The sequence below is a fragment of the Pipistrellus hanaki genome (genome assembly GCF_964339955.1).
Source record: "Pipistrellus hanaki genome assembly, chromosome: 13".
Taxonomy (NCBI): domain Eukaryota; kingdom Metazoa; phylum Chordata; class Mammalia; order Chiroptera; family Vespertilionidae; genus Pipistrellus; species Pipistrellus hanaki.
This window is the reverse complement of record NC_140515.1, coordinates 16,074,674-16,099,995: the sequence shown is the minus strand read 5'-3', so window position 1 is coordinate 16,099,995 and position 25,322 is coordinate 16,074,674. Positions and strand designations below refer to the sequence as shown.

Sequence of the window (25,322 nt, the reverse complement as noted above, 5' to 3'; positions counted from 1 at the left end):
TGAGCCAAACCGGTTTCTGCAGCTTTTTTCTTTTTAATCCTCATCCAAAGACATGCTGGAGAAAGAAAAAGGGGGCGGGGAGAAAGAGAGAGAAAAAAACATTGATGTGAGAGAAATATCAATCAGTTGCCTCCTGTATATGCCCCAACCAGGATGGACCACAACCTAGGTCCAGCGAACCCCAACCTATTTGGTGTACAGAACAACATTCCAACCAACTGAGCCACCCGGCCAGCCAGGCTCTTTGCACTATTTATTGAAGAGACTATCCTTTCCCATTGAGTATTCTTGGCTCCATAGTCAAATATTAGCTGACCAAATATGCAATGGTTTATTTCTGGGTTCTAAATTCTGTTCCATGAATCTAAGTGTCTACTTTTATGCCAGTTCCATGCTGTTTGATTGCTATAGCTGTGCAATACATTTTGAAATCAGGTAGTGTGATATCTCCAGATTTGTTTTCCTTGTTCGGATTGCAGTGACTATTCAGAGTCCTTTTGAGGTTCTATACAAATTTTAGAATTTTTTTTTCTATTTCTATGAAAAATGTTACTAGAATTTTGATAGGGATTGCATTAAATCTCTAGATGGCTTTTAGTATGGATATTTTAATAATATTAATTCTTCTGATTCATGAACATAAGATATCTTTGCCTTTGTTTGTGTCTTTAATTTCTTTTTATAAAAGTCTTAATAGTTTCACGTACAGATCTTTCACCTCCTTGGTTAAATTTATTCCTAAGTATTTTATTGTTTGTTATGTTGTTTTGAATGGAATTGTTTTATTTTCTTTTGTAGTTTGTTAGTGTAAAGAATTAAAATTCTGCATGTTGAATTTGAATCCTGGAACAACTGAAGTAGTTGATTAGTTCTAATAGTGTTTTGGTGTAGTCTTTAGAATTTTCTTATATACAAACATCTCATCTAAAGAAAGACAGTTTTACTGTTTTATTTCCAATTTAGGTGCCTTATATTGCTTTTTCTTTCCTGATTGCTCTGGCTAGGACTTCCAGTACTATGTTGAATAGGAGTGAGGATGGGCACCTTTGTCTTGTTCCTTAGAAGAAAAGCTTTTAACCTCACAATTGAGTCTGATGTTAACTGTGGGCCTGTTATATGTGGCCTTTATTTGTTTATGTATGTTGCTTCTATGCACGATTTGTTGAGGGTTTTTTTTTTTTTTTTTTTTTTTTTTTATCATGAAAGGGTATTGTATTTTGCCAAGTGCTTTTTCTGCATCTCTAGGGATGTCACATATAATTTTTTACCTTTCATTCTATTAATGTGGTATAACACATTTATTAACTTGTGTATGTTGAACCACCCTTGCATCCTAGGGGTAAATCTCATTTGATCATACTGTATAATCCTTTTAATGTGCTGTTGAATTTAGTTTGCTAATATTTTGTTGAGCATTTTCAAGCATCTGTATTCATCAGGAACATTAGCCTGATTATTTTCTTGTAGTGTCCTCATCTGTCTTTGGTATCAGGATAATAGCTGGCCTCATAAAATGAGTTTTTTCTTCCTCTTTATTTTAAAAAATATATATATTTTTATTGATTTCAGAGAGGAAGGAAGAGGGAGAGATAGAAACATCAATGATGGGAGAGAATCACTGATTGGCTGCCTCCTGCACGCCCCCACTGGGATCAAGTCTGCAACCTGGGCATGGGTCCTTGACTGGAACTGAATCTGGGTCCCTTCAGTCCACAGGCTGATGCTCTATCCACCGAGCCAAACTGGCTAGGATTTCCTCTTCATTTTGAGGGGAGAGTTTGTACTAATGCTTCTTTAAATGTTTGGTGTAATTCATCAGTAAACCATCTAGTCATGGCTTTTCTTAGTTGGAAGGTTTTTTGTTGTTGATGTTCATCCTCACCCAAGGATATTTTTCTATTGAATTTTAGGGAAAGTGGAAGAGAGATGGAAAGACAGAGAGAAACATTGATGTCAGAGAAATACATCAACTGGTTGCCTCCTGCACAAGCACTGACCAGGGTCTGGGCTGGGGAGTTGCCTGCAACATGCCCTTGAATGGAATCAAACCTGGGACCCTTTGGTCCACAGGCAGACACTCTATTCACTGAGCCAAACTGGCTAGGGCTGTTGGGAGGTTTTTAATTACTGATTAATCTCCTTACTTGTTATAGGTTTGTTCATATTTTCTATTTGTTCTGTGATTCAATCTTAGCAGGTTGCATGTTTCTAGAAATTTTTCCTAGGTTATCCAATTTGTCAGCCAGTAGTAGTTTCTTATCATACTTTGTATGTCTGCTATTATTTGTTTGAGACTTCCTCTATTTTTCTTAGTCTAGGTAAAGGTTTGTCAATTTTGTTTATCTGCTCAAAATAAATAGTTCTTACTTTCATTGATCTTTTCTATTGTTTTTCTGTCTGTTTCATTTATTTCTTCTCTGATCTTTGTTATTTCCTTCTTTTTGCTAACTTTGGGCTTAATTTGGGCTTCTTTTTCTTGTTCCTTGAGATATTTGTTTATTTGAGATCTTTCTTTTTTCTAAATGTAGGTATTTATCACAATGCTACCTTCTTAGAGCTGTTTTTGCAGTATCCTATAGGTTTTGGTATGCTGTTTTTCCATTTTGTTTCAAGATCATTTTTATTTCTCTTTTTATTTATTCTTGGACCTATTGATTGTTCAGAATGTAATGTTAAATTTCCACTTATTTTTTAACTTTTCAGCTTTCTTCCTCTTACTGATCTCGTTTTATATCTTTGTGGTCAGAAAAAATACTTGGTATAATTTCAATCTTCTTAAATTTGCAAGACTTGCTTTTTAAAAAAAATATATTTTATTGATTTTTTACAGAGAGGAAGAGAGAGGGATAGAGAGCTAGAAACATCGATGAGAGAGAATCATCGATCAACTGCCTCTTGCACACCCCCTACTGCGGATGTGCCAGCAACCAAGGTATATGCCTTTGACGGGAATCGAACCTGGGATCTTTCAGTCCACAGGCCGACGCTCTATCCACTGAGCCAAACCAGTTTTGGCCAAGACTTGTTTTAATACCTATTGTATAACCTGTCATGGAGCATGTACAATGAGCACTTAAGAAGAATATGTTTGCCGAAACCGGTTTGGCTCAGTGGTAGAGCGTCGGTCTGGTCCCAGGTTTGATTCCAGTCATGGGCATGTTCGTTGGTTGTGGGCACATCCCCGTTAGGGGGTGTGCAGGAGGCAGCTGGTTGATGTTTCTCTCTCATCGATGTTTCTAGCTCTCTATCTCTCTCCCTTCCTCTCTGTAAAAAAATCAATAAAATATATTTAAAAAAAAAAAAAGAATATGTTTTCTGCTGCTGTTTGAATGTTCAAATGTTCTATATGTGTCTTTTGGTTTAAAGTATGGTTCAAGTCCAATGTTTCCTTGTCGATTTTCCTGTGTGAATGATCTATCAATTGTTGGAAATTGGGCATTAAAGTGCTCTATCCTATATAATAAAGAGGTAATATGCAAATTTACCCTCATGCGCTCGCACCACAAGATGGCTATCCCCATGTTGTCACAAGATGGGTCCTACAAGATGGCCGCCCCCACATCATCACAAGATGGCTGGCAGGGGAGGGCAGTTAGAGAGATCAGGCCTGCAGGGGAGGGCAGTTGGAGGTGACCAGGCCTGCAGGAGAGGACAGTTGGGAGTGATCAGGCTGGCAGGGGGGCAGTTAGGTGTCAATCATGCCAGTAGGGGATAGGTTAGGTGTCAATCAGGCTGGCAGGGGAGCAGTAAGGGCCTAGCAGGCTAGCAGGCAGAGTGGTTAGGGGCAATTAGGCAGCCAGGCAGGCAAGTGATTAGGAGCCAGCAGTCCCAGATTGTGAGAGGGATGTCTCACTGTAGGATTGGGCCTAAACCAGCAATGTGACATCCCTGAGAGGGTCCCAGATTGGAGAGGGTGCAGGCTGGGCTGAGGGACATTCCTCCAGTGCAAGAATTTTGTGCACCAGGCCTCTAGTTATTGTATAGTTGTCCATTTCTCCATTCAGATCTGTTTTTATTTGTTTTGCCTATTTATGTTTCTGATGTAGAGTGCAATCTCTGAACACATAATAATCTGGCCTCTCAGTGTAATATATAGCATGTTTATGCTAGGTTTATATATGTATTATATTTGTAACCTATATATTACCTCTAATAATATTTGCATTAAGGTCTACTTTATTGGCTGATATATTGATATACTAATATACAAGCTTTATCAATTTGTCCATTGTTTGCATTATATATACACTGAGTGGCCAGATTATTATGTGCTCAGAGATCATAATAAACTGGCCACTCAGGGTATATTTACAATTAACATATTTTCTTAATGAATTGAGCCCTTTGTCATAATATAATGACTTTCTTTGTCTCATGTTATCATTTTTGGCTTAAAGTCTATTTTGCCTGATATACATATAGCTACCCCTATTCTCTTTTCATTTCCACTTGCATGGAATAATTTTTTCTACTCCTTCACTTTTAGCCTTTTTATGTCCTTAGAGCTAAAGTGAGTTTCTTATAGGCAGCATATAGTTGTCCTGTTTTTTGTTTGTTTGTTTGTTTAACCCACCCAGCCATTATACTGTCTTTTGATTAAAGAATTTAATCCATTTACAAAAGTCTTAAGTATTGATTAGTAAAGGCTTATTAGTGCCTCTTACTCTTTCTGGCTGTCTTGTAGTTCTTTTGTTCCTTACTTCCTTTCTTGCTTCCTTTCTTTGTGATTTGATTATTTTCTCTAGTGGTATATATGCTTTGATTCCCTTCTCTTTGTCTTTTGTGACTCTACTGTATGTTTTTGTTTTGTGTTCACCATGAGACATATAGAAAACATAGCTATAACAGTTGATTTCATGCTTGATAACAGCTTAAATTCAATCACATACTAAAACTCTCCCCTTTTATTCCCTTTTATGTCTTTGATTTGAATTATAAATTTGTCTCTCTTATACTGTACATCATTAACAAATTATCGTAGCTACAGTTATTTTTATACTAGAGTTAAATGATTAATACTCCACCAGATGACAATGTTATAGTATTCTGAATTTGACTATGCACTTATTTTTACCAATGTGATGTATATTTTCATGTTACTAATTAGCACCCTTTCATGTCAGCTTGAAGAACTCCTTTCAGCATTTCTTGTGAAGCAAGTCTAGTGGCGATGAATTGCTTCAGCTTTTATCTGTCTGGGAAAGTCTTTATCTCTCTCTTATTTCTAGACGGCTTTTTTTTGGATAAAATATTCTTGGTTGGCAGTTTTTTCTTTCATGACTTCAAATATATCATCCCACCCTCTCCTGGCCTGTAAGTTTTCTGCTGTAAATTTTGCTGATAGTCTTATGGTGGTTCCTTGTAAGTTTTAAGCTTTATTTTCCTTGTTGCTTTTAGAAATTCTCTTTTTATCTTTGATTTTTTGAAACTTTTATTAAATTGTCTTGGAGAAGACCTCTTTAAGTTGATTTTGTTTGGTGACCTATGAACTTTATCAACTTGCATATCTAAATCCATCCCCAAATTTGTGAAGTTCTTAGACATTATTTCTCTAAATAAGCTTTTTTTGCTCCTTTTCCCCTCTTTTATTCTGGAACTCCAATAATTTGCAATTTGATTTTTTATTTTTTTTTAATATCAGAGAGGAAGGGAGGGGGAGAGAGATAGAAATATCAATGATGAGACAGAATCATAGACCGGCTGCCTCCTGCACACCCCCCCACCCCCCACTAGGGATCAAGCCCAAGCATGTGCCCTTGACTGGTATCGAACCCAGGACCCTTCAGTCCACAAGCGGATACTCTATCTACTGAGCCAAACCAGCCAGGGATGCAATTTGATTCTTTTGGTGGTATCGCATAGATTAATCTTTTTCATTCTTTTTTCTTTGCATATTTATGACTGGATAATGTCAGAGTTCCTAACTCCTACCTCACAGCTTTTTTCTTCTGCTCGATCCAGTTGATGTTGATGCTCTCTACTACTTTTTCTTTTTAATTTTATTCATTGTGTTATTTAGCTCCAGAAATTATTTTTGATTCATTGTTATGATTTCTATCTCTTTGTTAGTTTTTGTTTTCCTGATTTTCTTGAGCTTTCTGAGTTTTCTTGTAGCTCATAGATTGTCATTAAAACAGCTATTTTGAATTCTTTATCTGGTAAATTGCAGACCTCCACGTCTGTGAGCTTGGTTAGGGAAGATTATTGTGATCCTTTGGTAGTGTGGGTATGTTGATTTTTCACATTCCTTGAAGTTTTGCATTGCTGTTTTTGCATTTGAAGTAGTAGTTACCACCGGTAGTCTTCACTTACTGCCCAGTCTAGTGTGTCTGAACTCCTATGTTTTCACTCCAGTGGTATGCTGAAAATCCTCCTCTGGATACCTGGACTTCCACAAAGACTCTCATCCATGGGTTATGGTCTAACCCAGTGTTTGTTGGGGGCTCCCAGGCTGTGTTGGAGAGGCCCTGGAGCCAGTTCACAGGCCACTGCAGAGTCCACAGCCAGGAATGAGGTCTGTCAGCCTATCACGGCTGGGCAAGACTCCTTCCTTCCAGTTATTTGGTGTATGGTGCTGGATCCCACAGCTTCTTAAATGACTTTTGTGTGTGTGTGTGTGTGTGTGTGTGTGTGTGTGTGTGTGTATGTGGATGAATGCCAATTTTTTGTCGTTGAAATGGAAGGGAGGGGAGACAAAAACAAATATTATGCTACCATTTCCATAAATGTTTGTTTTAAAAAGTAAGTTAATTGTAGAAAGAAATTTTAAAAAAAATTAAAATAAATAAAAATTTAAGGAAGAAAAACACCATTTCAAGATAACCATTTTAAGTATTTTAGTATTTTATTTCCAACTACTTCAATAACTATATGTTTTTATAAAGTTGAGCTAAGAGAATGTATTTAATTTTATGTTCTTATTTTTACATTACAAAACAAGGTAAGCATTTTCCCCATGTCTTCATAAACATCATTTAAATGGTTATTCTGTTTAAATAATAACCTGCCTAATCAGTGGTAGGTGTTTCACCATATTGTTTTGTTTGTTTTATTAGCTATTATAAATGTTACTAGAGGCCCAGTGCACAAATTTGTGCATGGGAGGGATCCCTTGGCCTGGCTGGTGTTAGAAACCTATTGGGGACCTGCCAGCAGGGAGGAGGGACCAGGATGTTTGTGGACCAGCCTCCTGATCAGGGCTATTGGAGGAAGGGACCACAGGAGATTGGCGGGCTAAGGTGGGGTGGGAGAGCAACTTTTGGTAGGCGCTGCAGGAGGTTGGCTGTGGGAGTGCACTGACTATCAGGGAGCAAAGCCTGTGTTGAGCATCTGCCCCCTGGTGATCAGTGTGCATCATAGTGACTGGTTGACTGGTTGTTCCAGTCATTCGGTCATAATGGTCACATATATATATATATATATATATATATATATATATATATTTCAAGAAACACTTTCATAGATATTTTTGAGGGATTTCAATTTCTGATGGTCTTTGGTGAGAGACTACAAAAAGTTTAATTTCTAGGCTAAAAGATACAGATCTTTGAGGTTCTTGATACATACTGGCAAATTGTTTTTCAGAACATTTATATCAATCTGTATTCTACTGGCAGCAAATGAGTACTCAGGTTTACCAGCAGTTAGTATTATCAAGGGATATTTTACATGTGAATCTTCTTCTTCTTCTTCTAGTTTGCTTTTTAGGGAATTAGATCGTAAATGAAAAATCAGCCATTTCAGCAAATTCTTAAGTCTTCTTCACTAGCAGAAAATCATAAACAGAAACTGTAACTCCATTGCTTTTACATATTTTATATTTATTTGAAGTCTTCTTTGTTTTCTGCAATTGTGGAACACATTATTATACCTGCATGAAATAATTTTAGGTTTTAACATGTTCAATTTCAGAAACATCACTGTAAATAACAATATAACATTCCACTTAATGGCTATATAATGATTTAATTAATCCCCTATCTTTGAACATTTAATTTTTTTTCACTTGTTATCTGGAAAGATTGGGATGAAGGCTCTTGCTCATAAATTACTGTCACTATCTCTGACTACTATGGACCTACAATGTAAGTTATGTTACTGTAATGCTCTGACTTTGAACTTAGGTCTTGTAACTAGGTTTCAGGACTTATTCCTGAGCCTAGGGTACTTTGTCAACTGAGTCCCTGCCTTATTCTCTATTGCTTCCCAGCAGGGACATGAATCAGTAACTTCCCCTCTTTACTCCAGTTGGTTTATTTTTGGCTTCTGTCACATGTCACCAAAAAAGTCTTATCAGTCATTTTTGCTACTAATATGTAATCCTATTTTTTATTATTACTACTAGAGGCCTGGTGCATTAATTCATGCATGGGTGGGGTCCATTGGCCTGGCTCACAAAAAGGGCCGATCAGGGTGAGTGACTGGGGGAGGTTGGCTGCCATGGGAGGTTGGCTGTGGGAGCGCATTGACCACCAGGGGGCAGTTCCTGAATTGAGTATCTGCCCCCTGGTGATCAGTGTGTGTCATAGTGACCACTTGATGGGTTGTTCAGTTGCTTAGGCTTTTATATATATTGTTAATCCCCATCCAAGGATATTTTTTCCATTGCTTTTCAGAGTGGAGGAGGTGGGGATGGCGGCAGGGAAGTAAGGGGGTGGGGGAAGAGAGAGAGAGAGAGAGAGAGAGAGAGAGAGAGAGAGAGAGAGAGAGAGAGAGAAGTCGATGTGAGAGAGACACATTGATGGGTTGCCTCCTGCATGACCACTATTGGGGGCAGTGAGTGAACCTGCCACTCAGGTACATGCCCTTAACTGGGAATTAGATCTGAGATCCTTAGATATGCTAACTGAAGCTCTAACCACTGAACATACCAGCCAGGGCTTATCCTACTTTTTAAAAAGTATATTTACTTGTTCATTCTCTTAAGGCCACTGGATATAGGGTTTCATGTAATGACAAACATCATTATTTGGACTTTCAGGTCTTTCTTTGTTACATTTTTCAGAATAACGGTGTTTTGCTAGTCTTAATTTCATTTACTCTAAAATAAACATTGCCACAAACTGACAGTCAGAATGACTAGAAAAGCTTTGCTGTTGTTACTGTTTTGCAAGCATTCACTTGTGAGGTTGAAAACAGTCACAAGTGTGGTTTGTCTGCACAATAAAAACCATTTAGGGCAAAAGGTTAATGAGGTCTCTCTTCGTTTTTTAGGGTTGCTTAAGCAAAGTACCACAGACTGGGTAGCTTAGAACAACAGACATTTATTATCTCATACTTCTGGAGCCCAGGAGTCAAAAATCAAAGTGTTGGCTGGGCCACACTTGCTCTGAAACATGGAAGGGAAACCTTCCTTGCCTCCTCTGGTGTTTGCCATCAGCCCTTGGTGTCCCTTGGCTTGTAGATGCTTCACTCCTGTCACATGACCGTCTAATGTCTAATGTCTGTGTCTAATTAGACACAGTGTCTAATGTCTTCCCATGTTTGCCCATTGTCTTCCCACTGTGCTTATCTGTGTCTGTGTCCGAATTCCCCCTTTTTATAAGGACACCAATCTTATGGAGCTAGGACCCACCCTAATAACCTCATTTTAACTTGGTTACCTCTGCAAAGACGCTGCTTCCCAATTAGGCCGCTTATTGAGGTAAAGATTAGTACTTCAACATACCTGTTTTGGGGGACACTATGCCATCCATACAGGCATTGTTTAATTTTCATATGAAGTAGATTGCTTGCAAAGGCCACAATTTGTCCCACCCTTGCTTTAATGTTCCTTTGCAATGCAACTTTTCTGCTCCTCCCCTCAAGAACTGAAGTCTATTTCCCCATCCCCTTGAATCTGGCACATACAAGAAACAATAAATGCATAAATAAGTGTAACAACAAATCTATGTTTCTCTATCTAAAATCGGTAATATAACAATTTTAAAAAAGAATTTAAAAAAAATCTATTTAAGCCTGGCCCAAACTGCTGGTCTACAGAATCAAGAACAAATGAATGGTTATTGTTTAAAGCTACTAAGTTTTGGAATGATTTGTTACATGACAATAAATTATTACACACTAAGTCATTGGCACAGTGGATCTGGCGTCAGAAGCTTGAGTCTTCTGTTGCTTACTATCTCAATTACCCCAGCGAATTCACTAATTCAAAGAGCTCCTGCTTCTTTCTTTGTGAAGTATGAATACAGTATTTTACTTATCTGTCACCATCGGTTGTAGGTTTCAAGTTTTTAATTTCAACCTAATAAAAACCCAACTCAAAGAACCAAAAGGAACAAAAGGAATTTATCAGCTTAAGTAACTGAAAACTTCAGGGTCTGGTCTGGCTTCAGGTATGACATAATCCAAGGACTCAAGTGATGGTGTCCGATGCTGCTTCCACCTCTCTCTCCTCGGTTTTCCTCTGTGTGTCAACTTCATCCTCAAGCAGGCTCTTCCCAAGGGGAACTCCCCTTGCTTCTCAAGTCTCAAGTGTATCCAGCACAGCAAACCCAAGAAGAAGTCTGACTCATTGAATCCTGTGGAAACAAATGGCCATCCCTCAGTCAAGCGGCCAGAAGGCCAAGAGGCTCTAAGATGTAATGTGATGGACACATGTCAGGGCTGGGACACATGCCCATTCCAAGCCAGGGAGGTGGAGAGGAAGAGGCAGAGGGTAGTGATGGAGGAACAAGGGGTCAAGCTCACCAAGCCCAGCTGGGGAGATTAGCACAAAGCAAAACGGGCCTGCTATCATCAGAAGAAAAGAAATGGAAGCTGAGCAGGTAGAAAACAACAGATGTTCACTTCACATTGCATGGGCTTTTGGAGCAGATAATAGTAATAGCTTACATTCATTAAATGCTTATGAGGTGCGGCTCCGCTCTAAGCACTTTACTCTTTTTAACTCCTTTGAATCTTTTCAAGTGAGGAGTAGATACAGCTACTATTCCTTCCTTACAAATTAGAAAACTGAGGCACCGAGTGGTTACGTTTCTATAGTCAAGCAGTATAAGAAACATCAGAATCCGACTATACTGGCTTTTACCCCCAGTCTATCCTCAGAGTAGACCACCAGAGCTATGGTAGGCAGAGTTTTGGTATATAACCCCCTCTTCTAAGAGTGGGTGAGATCTGGGCATGTGATGCAATAGGCACTCTCTCCCGTGGGTTACATTATATGACAGGAGAGATGAGATGGTCACTCCCAAGACTCCTTTGTAGCTGACAGGGAGTCTCTGGTTGTCTAGTGTCTAATGGCTTTGGAGAGGTAAGGTCCCTGTTGTGAGGGGGCCATGGGGCCTCCACCTAAGGCTGGCCTCTAGCTGAGATGGTCCCCTGGCCAACATTTGGCAAGAGAACAGGGATCTGTCCTACAGCTACAAAGGACTCCGTTCTGTCAGGAAGCTGAAGGAGCTCTGAAGAGGACCCCAAGCTCTAGAATCTTAGGTGACCCTGCTAGCGGTACTCAACCTGTGAGTACCGCTGCTGTAGAGCCTAAGACCATCGGAAAACACAGATATTTACATTACGATTCATTAACAGTAGAAAAGTTACAGTTATGAAGTAGCAACGAAAATAATTTTATGGTTGGGGGTCACCACAACATGAGGAACTGTATTAAAGGGTCGCGGCATTAGGAAGATTGAGAACCTCTGCTCGAGATGAGGATGTCCTGATTTCAGCCTCTGGAGGCCCTGAGCAGAGGACCCAGACACACCAAGCCCGGACGGCTCACCAATGGAGCTGAGACTGTAAATGTGTGTATGTTGTAAGCCACCGAGCGTGGGGGTAATGTTTTACACCAGAACCTCCCCTTTGTAGTCTTCTCTTCCCGTCAGGCCCCTGCACTCCCAGGCCCCTCACACCAGCTCTCCTGGGCGCTCCCTGATGCTGTGCAGCCTGACATCCCCTGGGGGTTGTAAGCAGCACAGGCACCCTGCTGGCTCATTTTGTGCAGCCAAGACTTGACACAGTGTCTAATGTGTACGAGCTGTTCTGTAATTGGTGGGGGAATGAATGAAAGGCCTCCAGTGCCTCGCGCCTATAAAATCTTATTTTGCTACGTGAACTGGTAGGCCTCGGTGGTGGGAGGGTGCTTGCAAGAACAGTTTGCCTTCAAGATCAGCCTAGGGCACTCGGACAGTGCCCAGGCCAGACCTAATTTGGTGTTCCTTGTTAGCGTGGGCCTCCTATACAATAAGAGTAGTAGTAATTCACTCTCCAAACCCAGGTGAGGTTTCCCGCTCCTAAGCCATTTTCACCCTCCCACAGTTCACTGTCTTTTCAAACCATCACTCCTTTCCCATCTGGGGAGGCAAGCAGGCCCCAGAATCCTAACTCTGCTTACTCACCCACTAGCTGGGGATCCATTCGTTATGTTGCTTCTCAGAGCAGGTTTCCTTGTCTATAAAACGGGGTTAATAATTCTTATGGCTGAGAGAATGTGTTCTTTGTTTTGGGAGGTAAGCCCCACAAATGTCACAGGCCTCTTCCCTTTAATGTATGCCCGTGTTCCCAGCATGCTCTGCACACAGTAAGTGCTCAGTAAATTCACGGAATGAACACTTTACGGAAAGAATTCAGCACATTGCCCAGCAGAGAGTCAACATTCACAAATGTCCGTTTTTGTGATGTGCATTTTGCAAAGGAAGCAACTCACCTGGGGGGATATCTACCCAGGTGTTCTGTTCTGATTCAAATTCCCCGGATTTCCCCATCTTATCCTTCAATGTGTAAATAAGGTAGGCAGACACACAGAGGTCATTCTAACCTCACTCAAAGTTCCCATTGAGGATGGACATCCCTTAAATACAACACTCCCCAAGAAAACTGACCCTGGCAAGCATTTAGGCGGGAGTTAAGGATTTCAACAAAACCAGGAAGGGCCAAATTCCAAAGCAAACAAAGTCGACTCATTCCCCCACCCAGGGGGAGGGTGTTCACTCCGGTCTGCTAAAGATAGAGGAGGGCCCTCCCCGGGAACTTCCTGGCTTTTATTAGTCTGGAATCCCCAAGGTAACTTTTCAAAGGCTTTCCTCTCCAAAGTGTGGGTGTGAAACTGCTTCCCTAATCACATCTTGCGGGAGGATCGCCGAACATCTGTATATTATTTGAAAATGTAGCATCCGGTTGGGATGTTTGGGTGGGATCCTGCCTGGTGAGATGGAAACAGCAGGCGCCGTTAAACACACACACACACACACACACACACACACACACACACACAAAACCCAACACGCCAAGACGGCTTTAAATAGTGGCAGAAAAATTAGGCAAAAATTATAAATGGCTAATTACCTTGGCTCCATTACACGTTTAATCAGAAGCCCGCCTCCCCCACTTTTTTGCACAAGAGTAAAAAGAAGAAGAGGGCGCATAAAAAAGTCTGAGCGATAAGGATCTTCTCACCAAGGGCCAAGGGAAAGAAATCATTACAGATGAGCGCGGTCATCCCATTTCCCCGGTCCCCTCTCCACGGTGGCTAGAGGCTGCCGCTCCCCCAGCGGCCAGGAGATCGGTGCTGCCCCGCAGGCCAGCTTTCACCTAGCCGGGGCCAGCTTTCACTTAGCCGGGGCCAGCTTTCACCTAGCCGAGGGTCCCAGGCCCTCGCCAGCGCCAGGCCGGGGTGCGGGAACCTTCCCTCCTCCTGCGGAGCGGCGAGTTGGAAAACTCTGCCACCGATCCGCCGTGGCGCGGGGACATGGGGGACTGGATTTTGTCAGTCCAGGATCCATATCCCTCTCCCCCACCCCCACTCACCAGCTGTGGACCCGGTCAATGGAAGCCCAAAAATGAAAAAAAAAAAAAAAAAAAAAAAATCCTCTCGCCGCTCGAGTGCAAAGGCCGCTCGGCTTTGTTTGCAGGCAGGGGAACGGGCCGGGCTGGGGGCGCGAGCAGGGAGGGAGCCGGGCGCGCCCCGCCGCGGTGCTGCCAGGGCTAAGGGACACAAAAGGATACCCTGGAGCCCTAAAAAGGCAGCAGCCTACCGCCCTCCTCCTCTCCTCAGACTCGAACTACAGTCCCCCCCTTCCTCCCCCAAGTCCCGGACCCGCCAGCAACGAGGACAGGGGGAGACCTCGCCAAGCCCGCGCAAAGCACGGCGTCTTTAAGAGCCTGCAGAACGGGAATCTGGCAAAGCCTCGCCAGTCCCGGAAGGCAGAGCCTCCCTTTCTCTCTTTTTCTCCAAGACCGGGACTGGGCCGTCCCCCTCGCCTGCCCCGGGGAGCGCGCGGGAAGGACGGGGCCGCTGGACCCTTCCGAGGTGGTGGCAGCAGAGCGCGGCCGCTTTAAGAACGTGGAGGGCGCGCGCCCGCCGCTCTGGCTGCGCGCCCCCGCCGCGCGCCCCCTGCTCGCGCGCCCCCGCCCCCGCCGCCGCCGCGCGCCCCCTGCTCGCTCGCTCTCTCCCTCGCCGGCTTTAAAGTCTCTGCCAGGATCCATGCTCACATGTTACTTCCTGTATGGAGGCATGGCCAGCTTCCAGCCCCGCGCTCCCCGTTCCTCCCCAGCCTGCACCGGAGCCACAACTTTCAGGAGCATGGACTGAAGGCGCCGCGGCCCCGGCGTTCCTCTGAGATCCTTTGTGTTTTCCTCCTGCCGGTTCTATTTTGGGGGGGCTCTTTGCTCCCCCCTCCTCCTCTCTCCTCTCTCCTCCCCTTCCCCGTTCGCAAACATGCCTCCTTCCTTCGCGGGGCCCTGGAAGGAGCTGCCTGCCTGAAGCCGGAGACGCCGCGCCGCGCTCAGCCCCGCCGCCGCCCGCCGGCTCCCGGGCAGCGCCGCCGCCTCCACTGGGGGATCCTCGGCCGCTCGCCGCCGCCGCCCGCGGTCCCTGCCCGCCCGCCCCGGGCCCCGGGCGCCGCCGCCGCCGCCCGCCGGCTGCTCGCCTGGCTCGCTCGCTCCTCTCCTTCTTGATCGGAAAGCAGCCCTTCTCCGCCGAGGATCGTCCCCAGCGTGGCTCCGCGTTCCGGGCACTTTTTGAGGTTTTTTCTTTCCTGGGGACACTTGGCTTCCCGGATTCCAGGGGGACTCGCACCGCCGAGCGCCGGGGGCCCGGAGGACGGGCGGGCGAGCAGGGGAAGAGGAGCCCGGCTGCAGCGGAGGCTCCCACGGAGGCGAGAACTTATTCAACAAGTTTACCCCCCTGCCGCCACCCTCTTTTCGATGTGCGTTTTCGGACATGCGGAGGTTACTGGAACCGTGTTGGTGGATTTTGTTCCTGAAGATCACCAGTTCCGCGCTCCATTATGTGGTGTGCTTCCCGGGTGAGTGGCGGCCGCCCCGCCGGGGGACGCGGCCCTGGCCGGCGCGCGCGGGGGGCGCGGAGTGGCCGCGGGGGCGCGGGGCTCGGGCGCCGGTCCCGGTGCCCCCGGAGACGGTGTGTGTGTGTGGGGGCGCCCGGGGAGGAGAGAGGGGTCTCCTCCGCTCGTTCCAATGGCGCAGGGAGGCTTTGGTGGCGGAGGGTGGAAGAAGGGGCTGGCCGGGGAAGGGGGACCGGGGCAGGAGGGGTCTGCTCTCGCTCGGGTTTGGGAGGCCTGGGGAGCCGGAGTCGAGAGAGAGAAAAGGGACTTGTTCTGCCGATCCGCCGCCGCCGTTCGAGAGAGCTCGATCTTTGGGGCTGCTGGGGGAGACGGGGACCAGGGGAGGACGCCTCCGTGGGTTTGAGGGGTCCAGGGTGCGCCCCTCGCTCAGGGTCTTAGAGGAGCTCGGAAGGGGGGGTGGGAGGGACTTGCTTTGCTGCCCAACAACCCTTTGGAAAGGCTGGGTCCCTGGGGAGGGAAGCTGGAGACTGGCCGTGGACGATCGGAAATGTTGGGGGCAGCCTGCATGCTGGTCTCCGGGGCTGCCTTCCGGGCCGGCGCCGGGCAGCCTCCCCGGGCGCGGGGGCCTGGGCTCGGCGGGCGGGCGGGAGCAGGCGCTTTAGGGAGATCTCTGGCTTCCGCAGCCCCGACACGCGGCCCCCTTCGCCCCGAAACTCTGCTCGGCGGGGCTGCTCGGGTCCGGGCGCGGGGGTCAGGGGGCATCGGCGACTAGGCTGAAGCTCGAGCCCAGGCGGATTTTTTTCTTGTTTCTCTTCCTTTCGCGCGCCTGCCTGCCTTCGTCTCTGCCCTTTTGCAGGCTGCTCGCTGCAGGCAGCCCCAGCCCCGCTGCTTTCTGGCCGGGCTGAGACCGGGGCTATGGACCGCCGTGGGCGATAACAAGTAACCGCATGGAGCAGGGTGCCCGCTGCCAGCCCTCCGCCAGCAGGCTCCCCCAGCCCACCTCACTCTTTCCCCTCGAGGAGGGCAGAGGCCATCCATCCGCCTCCTCTGCCATCCTGCAGGCCCCCCGGGCTGCAGCCCCGAGCTCCCTGAATCCGTCCAGCCGGGAGCATCCTCGGGGCGGAGGCCACGGTCTGTGCCCTCGCTGGGGAAGGGGTAGGAAGGAGGGGGCGATTCGTTTTTTTCTTTTCTTTTTCTTTTGCCCTTTTGTCCCTAGGAGGCTCTTTTATGCCCCTAAGAACAGAGAACGCCTCCTGTCTTTCTGCCTTCTCATCCACCAGCTCCACGATACCTGGAGGCGGGGGTTATCTGAAATTAAAAAAAAAAAAAAAGAAAGGAAACGTGACTCGATGTTTTTTGCTCCCCCTGGTCACAGCCGCCTGCCCCCGGGCGTCCGGAGCCCTCGGCTTTGGTGCAGAGGGTCCCCCAGCTCCGTGGGGCGCCCTACAGCGGGCGCGGGCGCGTGTGCTGCCCCCGGGGACCAGGAGCGAGTGCCTCCTTTGCAGGCGCCGGGGCGGCCTCGAGGGGCAGAGAGGCCGAGAGGCAGAGCACCGTCCTCCCCGGCCCCCGCCGTACCTCTGCGCCTTCTCCTGCCCCTGGGGCTGCACCGAGCTCAGCCACGGCCCCGAACCCCAGCTCGATGCCCAGAGAAGGACGTGCGTCCACACTCGCCCTGAGGCCCCGGGTCTGCCCTCCGGAGCCCTGCCTGCATGGGGTCGGGGCGGTGCGGACGTGTCCCCTTAACTATGCCCTCTCCCCCTCAAAGGCCACTGCTCAGCGGCGCCGTTAGCTGTCCTCTTTCCAGACCTCCTGGCTGTGGGCTTGCAGCTGAGCGAGCTCAGGTGCACGCCGGGGTCTGCACGGGTCACCTGAGCTTTGCACCGGTCACGCGTTGCTGGGGGCAGTGGGGGGCAGAGGGGGGGCAATGGGGGGCAGTAGGCGAGCAGCCTGACGGATGAGGAGGAATTTTTAATTCCGCTCTGGCTTCTCCTCACGCTGGGCATGCCGTCAGCGAGTGGGCCGGCCGTGGTTTTCTCGTTCCTGCTCTGAGGACGCTTGGAAGCCAAAATGGGACTGACTGCCAGTCATGCCGCCTCCGTGGGCTTGCACAGTTCCCGTCGTCCACATTTTCTGTCTGTGCCCACGTCGCGAGGTAAATGGCCCGTTGCCTGCCCCGGAGCCGAAAGGTGGCGAGAAGGGACAGGGCAGTGGTGTGAGACGCGCGGAAGCGGGGTGGAGGGGTTGGGTGTGTGTGTGTGGGGCGTCATGGTTTGGAAAAGTGGGAACCAGGTAAAATGTCAGAGCCTTGGGGGACTCCGGCTTCCCGGTTCCCGAAGGTGCGGTGACGCCGCTGCACCTCAGGGGGCGCCCCGAACCGCTGGTCGGGCTCCGTAGGCCTGGGAGGGAGCAGGGATGGGGCGCGCGCAGCCCAGTCCCAGGCGCCGGGTGCGGGTGCGCCCCCGCGGGGACCCGGCCTCCCCTCCGCTGCTGCTTCTGCTCCGCTCTCAGCCCCGGGCGGGCTGGAGCTCGTTTTGGGGGCACCTCCTTGCCCCCCTTACTTGCCGGTAATCTGGGAGGCGTTTACCTGCTTGACACGAGGGGTAAAAACGCTTCTGGTATTTAGGGTTCTTGTGAGATTGTAACCAACATCCCTGGTTAGTTATTTTGTTTGTGTCTCAGGAACTCGCTCACTTTTCAGCTGCCTCTGAGCTCTCTCTCGGCTGCTGCCTGTCCTCGGGGGCTGCAGCTCGGGAGGGTCTGGGGACAGTCTGGCTCGGTGTGGTCCCAGCAGATCTGGAAACAGCAGCGTGGCGGCCACCGAAGAGTCTGTATGGCAGGTGTGGGACGCGCGTGGCTGCTAGTGTTTCCAGTGGTATTTCCACTTTCCAGAACAGAAGTGTTATTAAACACGATATAGTGCGCACCTAGTACATTCTTTTCATGCATCTCTGAACAGTACTCTTATTATGGGAAAATATAGGAAAATATGATGGACCCCGAAGGACCCCCAGCTCCAATGATCAGCTCAGTCTTCCCTCTTTCGTACCCCCATATCCTTCCCATACCGCCTCCTTTTATAGACATCTAACACCTGGTTCACGTAAGCACTTGGTATTTTTTCGATAATCACTGAGAATGTAAGTGCCTCCTACAGGATATAAAATATACATCCTGAGAGGGTTAAAACATTTTATGTATTTTACATTCTTAAGCTCTTCAGCAGAAAGTAAAAAAAAAAAAAAAAAAATTTAAAAATTGATTTCTTCTCTCTTTCGGTCCTTGGAGTGAAAGCCTTCTCTTTGACTCTGATATGTTTTGTGCCCTAATTAGATTACATCCAGGAGGCTGGGGCTGGAAAGACTTCAGATGGATAAGCTCCGCTGTGTGCTTTTGGAGATGTCAGAATGGGAGGACCCGTGATGGATGGCCCGGTGCCTCTCCCTCTAAGCTGTGTCTGTGTATTTGCATGCACATGCTTCAGTCCTGATGGGCATCCTTTACGGTAGGGGTGTCGAACTCAATCAGAGAAGGGGCCAAAATCTAAAATCCAGCCTAAATCGCGGGCCGAATGGTTTACTGAACAGTCATAAACTGACAATGTCATAAACTGACAGCGGAGTGCAGTGATGACAGCGCGGTGCGGGCCACATTGCAAGGCCTGGCGGGCTGGATTTGGCCCGAGGGCCTTGTGTTTGACACATGTGCTTTACAGCCTTCTTAGAAAGATGGGAGAGGAATGTTTGTAAGTCAGCTGTCTTACTCATAGGAAAGGGGAGGGGGGGATAAGAGAGAATTCCTGCTGTACCCCTCCTTAAGAGTTTTGTTTGAAAATAAAGCATCTTCATCCAGTCGTGAAACTGGCTCTTCTGACACAGCGAAGTAATAAAATCTTTGATGTTCCCTTCTAAGCATTACCGACGTGGTGAAATTAGCACGCTGCTACCTAACTGGTCATTTTGGAAATCGAGGAAGCGGCAGTGGCTGGAGGCAGAGGGTGGCTGAAGTGAGAAAAAGAAGGAGCCAATCATGAAGCTGTGAGCATCTCTCCTTAATTATGGACCTGTTTTCACTGAGGAAAAACTTGTTTATATGACGTGGCTCGGGACAGGGAATGCTGATGATTTTATGCAGCCACACAGAACAAAACCCCTTTCGGATAGACTCATCCTTTTCTGGAAAACTCCCAAGTTGATGTAGTATAATGAGGTACCTATCCATGCACCAGTGGGAATGAACTTTCTTGCCATTCATGTAAGATCATTTAAGATGCCCCGGAGCCATTGTTACTAAGCCCCCCCCCCCCCCTTCCTCCCCTGCCCCGATTTCCTGGAAACTCCATGATCAGAAGGACAGTCTGGATCTTTACTTGAGCCGAATCTATACGGAGAAAGCAAATGAAGTGTTGCTAGTGCTTGCTGGCTTTAACCTCTTCCCTTCTATGGTGAAAGGTTTCTCTCTCTCTCTTTTTTTTAAATCCGAATTTCCACTCGGCATTTCACTTGGAGATGGCGGTGTGGGTGTGCATTCTGAATTGCAAGTGTAAAAAATTGACGACTAACACTTTGGTCCCGGGGCACATTTTTTTTTTTTTTTTTCACATGGTTCATTTCACAAGTCGGAGCTTGTGGGAGAGATTCAGAATGCCGAAAATCATCTCCAAAGTGCTGCATGTCCTCCCCCATGAGCTCTTGGCGTGCTTGGGTTACAGGTTGACCGCTGTCAGATGACAGGTGGTAATCATTGCAACTGCGTGTTTGGCTGGATCTGTGGAGAGAATAAAATGCCTAATGACAAAGGAAGCCCAGGAAGTGTGCTCCGCTCCCTTGTGTATGTCTCCTTGGGAGTCCGGTCCAGGCAAAGCTGGCAGCTGCTGCCCAGGGCCTCCGGGAAGTGGGAGAGCCTGCCCCCCTCAGGCGCCCAGCGCTTATGTGGAATCCCGCAGCAGCCACTGAATCGGTTCCAGAACGAGGTTGCCTGGGCACACGGTTAGGCCTTCGGTAAATATTTGCGAGTGATTAGAACATCTGATATCTGGGCTTCCCTGAGCATTGGGAGTGACCCACTCACTTGCAAAGAACCAGACACATGGCGATGGCCGTCTTCTGTGTGCGTACGAGATCAAGTGCACATCTGACTAGAACTATTTTTTGTTTTGTTTTGCTGGTATTGTGTTTATGTGGAGTTGTGACCCGAAAAATCCACTCCTGAAAAGATGTGTTTTAAAAACCCTTATTTGCCCCTACGATTCCTCTGTCTCAAATTTTCAACACCACAGAATTGTCTCTTAAAACAGGTCTGGAAGGGATGCAGGTGAATTTCATTTTCAGAAGTGGTTTGCTCCTACTAAGAAGAGGACTAAGATTTATAGTGATGGCTGTGTGAGATTGTTTGAAGCAGCCAGAGGGCTCCGTGTGCTATTGTCTCCTTCTGTAGGGACACCTGGAATTGGAGGGGCTGCTTCACCTGGCATCATTCACAGCAAAGTGCTTGGTACTTTGACGGACAGGACACAGATTTATGTGAGGTGACTTGCCAGGACTACGCAGGCTCCAAGTTTTAATGACTACACTTGATAAGACCATTTTAAAGACTGTACAAAGTGCCTTAGCTGGTTTGTTCAGTGGTTAGAACATCAGCCCGAAGACTGAAGGGTCTGGGGTTCGATTCTGGTCAAGGGCACATACCGGCTGCAGGTTCCATCCCTGCCTGGGAGGCAACAAGTCGATGTGTCTCGCACATCAATGTTTCTTGCTCTGCCTCTACCCGCCTTTAAAAAAATCAATGCAAAACACACCATCTGGTGAGGATTAACAAAATAGCGACAACAAAAAAAATTAAGACAAAACAAAACAAAAAAAATACAAAATGCTTTTTAGGGCCCGCTGACCATGTTCTAGATGAGCCTGGTTTCTCTTTCGAAGCCCTCTGTTACTGAATTGGGTAGTGTTAACTGATGTACTTGGGAGGCAACTTTCACATTGAAGAAATTCAGTATCTGTCAAGTTTATGAGTGACTGTACTGGTTTATCTATACTAATAAAAGGGTAATATGCTAATTAGACTGGGAGACCTTTGACCTCCTTGCAGACAAAACCATGGTGGCGGGGCGGAGGCAGAGGTGATTAGGGGTGATCAGGCCAGGAGCGGAGGCAGTTGGGGGTGATCAGGCCAGTAGGGGGGGGCAATGGGGGGCGATCAGGCTGGTGCAGGGGAGGGCAGTTGGGGGCGGGCAAGCAGGTGGGCTGGGGGGGCCAGTTAGGGGTGAGCAGACCAGCAGGCAGAGTGTTTAGGGGTGATCAGGCAGGCAGGTGAGTGGTTAGGAGCCAGAGCCCGGATTGCGAGAGGGTGCAGGCCAGGCTGAGGGAACCCCCTCCCCGCCCTTCTCCCCCCCGCCCCCCACACACAAGATTTTTGTGCACTGGGCCACTAGTAAGTATATAACAAGGAGAAGACTTTTAGGAGCCTGGAACCTGTTAGTACTTTTCATTTTCTCTCTCTGTGAAATGGCCTAGTGATGGTACCCTGATTCCTAACGTCTCTGTGAGAATGCCTGCTAAAGGACTTGGCACTGCGTGGTCAGCAGTAAGTGCTCAATAGATTAACCGTTGTTTTTTTTTTTTTTTTTTTTTTTTTTTTTTTTTTTTTTTTTTTGTGTGTGTGTGTGTGTGTACTAAAGAGATTTGAACAGGAGTATGTGGAAAGAAGAAAAGGAAAAGGACAACTGTATGCAAAGCAAAAACACTTACATTTTTAAAATATAAACTCCAATGGAGGTTTGTGTAGGTAGCTTTGCTATTGAGAGGGAGGGGGAATGAGGACTGGCCTGGGGGCATCCCACGTAAAATTAAGAGAGTTGGTTGCTTTTTGAAGTTTAAAGAAATGAGAAAGCCATGGTGAAGCCCACTTTTTCAACTTGACATTGGGAAAGATGTTTTCTGCGGGTTAGAGAGTGTATGAGCCTCATGTCTGTGTGACTGGGGAACACTAGCATGTCCCTGACTCCACATCGTCCTGGAACCAGTCTGGCAGAGCATCGGAGAGCACCGCGCACGTGCAGAGTACCTGCCCTCTAATCAGTTTTCTGCAAACTGGAATCAGCATGGAGGTGTTCTGGCCAGACGACAAAGTGAGATTTTAAATTACCCGACTTAGCTATTTTTGTAGCGGAGTGACACAGTTGGCTACAGAAATCTAGCAACTGAAACAAGAAATGAAAGCACAGTTCACGGACTGTGTGACACTTCCATGTAAGAAAAGAGGACAACTGGTCTTATTTTTGAGTCTGTGATACTATTTTTCTCTTTAAATTTAATTAAATTTGAATTTTTCTTCACCATTTACCCTCCCTCCCAATACCCTCTCCCACTCCTGTTCCCCTGCAATCACCACACTTGTCTGTGTCCATGAATACTTTTTCTTTTTTGACCTTTTTTGCTTAATCCCTTCACCCTCCGAAACACTCCCTATGTAATACTATTTTTCTAATGAGAAGATTGAAGCAGGTTGTTGATTGATATCTGAGGAATGTATTTATACCAGTTTTATATGAATCCAAGAGGGATTTGAGCTTTCATACTGCTGCAGCCCCATAAATCCCACAATGCACTTAAATCAGATCCGCTCAGCCCTCGCTGGTTTTGCTCAGTGGATAGCGCACCGGCCTGTGGATTGAAGGGTCCAGGTTTGATTCTGGTCAAGGGCACATCCCCAGGTTGCCTGCTCGATCCCCAGTAGGGGGCATGCAGGAGGCAGCTGATCAATGATTCTCTCATCATTGTTATTTTTCTCTCTCCCTCTCCCTTCCTCTCTGAAATCAATAAAAATATATTTAAAAAATCAGATAAGCTCATCCATTTGGAATGATTTGGATAAGGGGTACCGCCATAGGCTGTTTGCCAAATACAAAAGCATAGCCTAAATGAGTGAGGAAACATTGACTTTTTAAGAGTCAAGTTAGTTCTGAACTGGCAAAGGATTTCTTTACAAAGCAGTGGTTATTGGTAAATGAGTTCTGTTCATTTAAAACAGGGGTCCTCAAACTTTTTAAAGTGGGGGCCAGATCACGGTCCCTCAGAGAGCTGGAGGGCCGGACTATATGAACTACTAATTCCTACTGTAACACCTTGGCTGCGCTCACTGCCCAAAAAACCTGGCGGGCCGGATCAGACTCCCCTGGGGGCTGCATGTGGCCCGCGGGCCGTAGTTTGAAGACCCCTGATTTAAAAAAATATATTGCTTGTCCTGAAGTTTTTGGATTTAGTGAGTGGGGAAGCTCTGAACCAGCCTAGGGGTTGGCTGTGTCACTGGCCAGCTGGGCTGCCTTGGACCAATGACCCAGCCTCTTGTGGAAGTGGGGTGGGGTGGTGGTGGAGTCCTGGCAGTCCCAGGTATACACGTGTTATCCAGGAACCGCACTAGGGCCCCAGGGGCCCAGGTTGAAACTCTTGATCTGTTGCCGCAGTGTTACCTGGGAAAAGTGGGCCTTGGTTTTTTAATCTCTAAAATGGGAACAAGGGTTCTAATAGCCCACACTCACCAAGTGCTGTGCCTAAACCATGGCTGAGGCAGCTAAAGCTGAAGGGAGGTGCTCACTGTCCAAGGTCACCCCGGCAATAAGTGGGGGTGGCCATGACATACCTCCCTCAGGATTACTTTGACTTTCAGACTGGTTGCTGTTTGATTGGAAGCTTTTTTTCCTACTTGCACAGGAAGGCCAATTAAAAGACAGACCCATGTAAGTAGGTACCGTAAGCACTGGACGAAGGAAAGGTGTCTTCCTGCTTGCTCCAATTAAATAAGAGTAACGCAATTAGTATAGGATTTTATTTGATTATACGGAAGAGATGACCTTTCAGCAAACTACGTTAGCTTCCTGAACAGGCCGATAATGACTGTGGATGGAGTGAGTCTGTTGGTGGTGAGTTCTTCCGACTCCTCTTTAAAATGATCCAAATTGATTTAGTGTATAATTTGAGAACTTAGTTTGGGGCATTGAGAACGGTTTATAATAATGCGGTGTTATTATCACATGTATCATTTAAGTGTGGCGTGGGCTGCAGGCTCTGGATCACGACTCGGGGAAAAGGCCTGAGGTGGTGGTGCTGGCGGCGTGGTTTGGGCTCTGGATTTTTCCTCTGGACTCCAGATCCAGCCATGGGAGCCAGCCAAGCCGGTGTGGGATCCGGCTGGCCAAGACCCCGCGTTCCTTTGGGCTTGTTTTCTTTACCCTGAACCAAACACTTCTGAAATTCCGCTGGAGTTTTAGGATTGTTGGTTCCAGGCGGGGCAGTTGGGAAGGCTTGTGATCTTTCTGCAACATGCGAGTCAAGTGCCCGGTGCATGTTCGGTTCTGATCTGTGAGTCTGCTTCTCCTCGGCTTTCCTCAGGGAGGTTTTGCTTCCTGAGGCGCTGTCTGAAACCCTTTGATGATCTTGCTAACTTTGCTACAGAACAGCCTCAGGGAGCAGCTTGACTGGGCTGTGAGTGGATCTTGGTTAATGGAATGCCTTTAAGTTATTTATTTATTTATTTTTAACATTAAACCTTATTTCACCTGGAGTGCAGGTAAAAAACGGAGGTTTGCTCATGCCAACAAAGTTATGTGTGTCCTTTGAAAGTAATGTGCACGGACAGGAAAGCGGTGGCAGAATTTGTTACCTAAAAAAAGAACAGGAGGCTGATTTTGGATCTTTTGTCTTATAAGGATCGTGAGAAATGGGGAAGTAGGCATTTGACTTGCCTGGAGTTCTGCAGGGGCATCTGGCCAGCAGAGGCTGTCTTGGGCCATATTGTTGAAAAAAGAAAAAAATGTATTAAAAATTGGGGCATTTCACATTCTTGCACTTAACTTGCGTGGCACGCTGTGGGTGGACAGTGATGACCCAAACAGATGGGAATTCCTGCGCTGGTCCGGGCTGGCACAGACGACTGAGCTGCTCCTGAAGCAGCTGGGAGGCACTGCAGCTGAGGCCCTGTGTTCTTGCTTGGCAACAGCAGTGACCTGGAATTAAATGGTGGCTTCCCCCGGAGACCGGCCCTCGCCTGGCCCACAGGGGTTATTTACAACACTCAGCTGGTCCCTGG

The 25,322-nt window shown here is 47.0% G+C and overlaps 1 protein-coding gene and 1 long non-coding RNA gene across 5 annotated transcripts in view; one reads left to right on the top strand and one right to left on the bottom strand.

Annotated features, from left to right (window-relative positions):
• Positions 1 to 13,277: 13,277 nt before the first annotated feature.
• On the bottom strand, positions 13,278 to 14,217 carry LOC311631948. The gene is made up of 2 exons (XR_014796675.1): positions 13,570 to 14,217; positions 13,278 to 13,527 (listed from the first exon to the last, which is right to left on the bottom strand). It is a non-coding gene; the product is annotated as an uncharacterized lncRNA (long non-coding RNA).
• A 225-nt stretch (positions 14,218 to 14,442) lies between these two features.
• Positions 14,443 to 25,322, top strand: part of PTPRG (protein tyrosine phosphatase receptor type G) — a 640,445-nt gene continuing 629,565 nt past the window's right edge. Inside the window, exon 1 of one of the 4 annotated variants that reach the window (XM_084902696.1) lies at positions 14,443 to 15,242. In XM_084902696.1, the coding sequence (XP_084758822.1) occupies positions 15,158 to 15,242 (85 nt within the window). In that variant the 5' untranslated portion in view covers positions 14,443 to 15,157. The remainder of the gene's footprint in view (positions 15,243 to 25,322) is intronic. The other 3 variants (XM_084902695.1, XM_084902698.1, XM_084902697.1) reach the window with 3 other exon arrangements.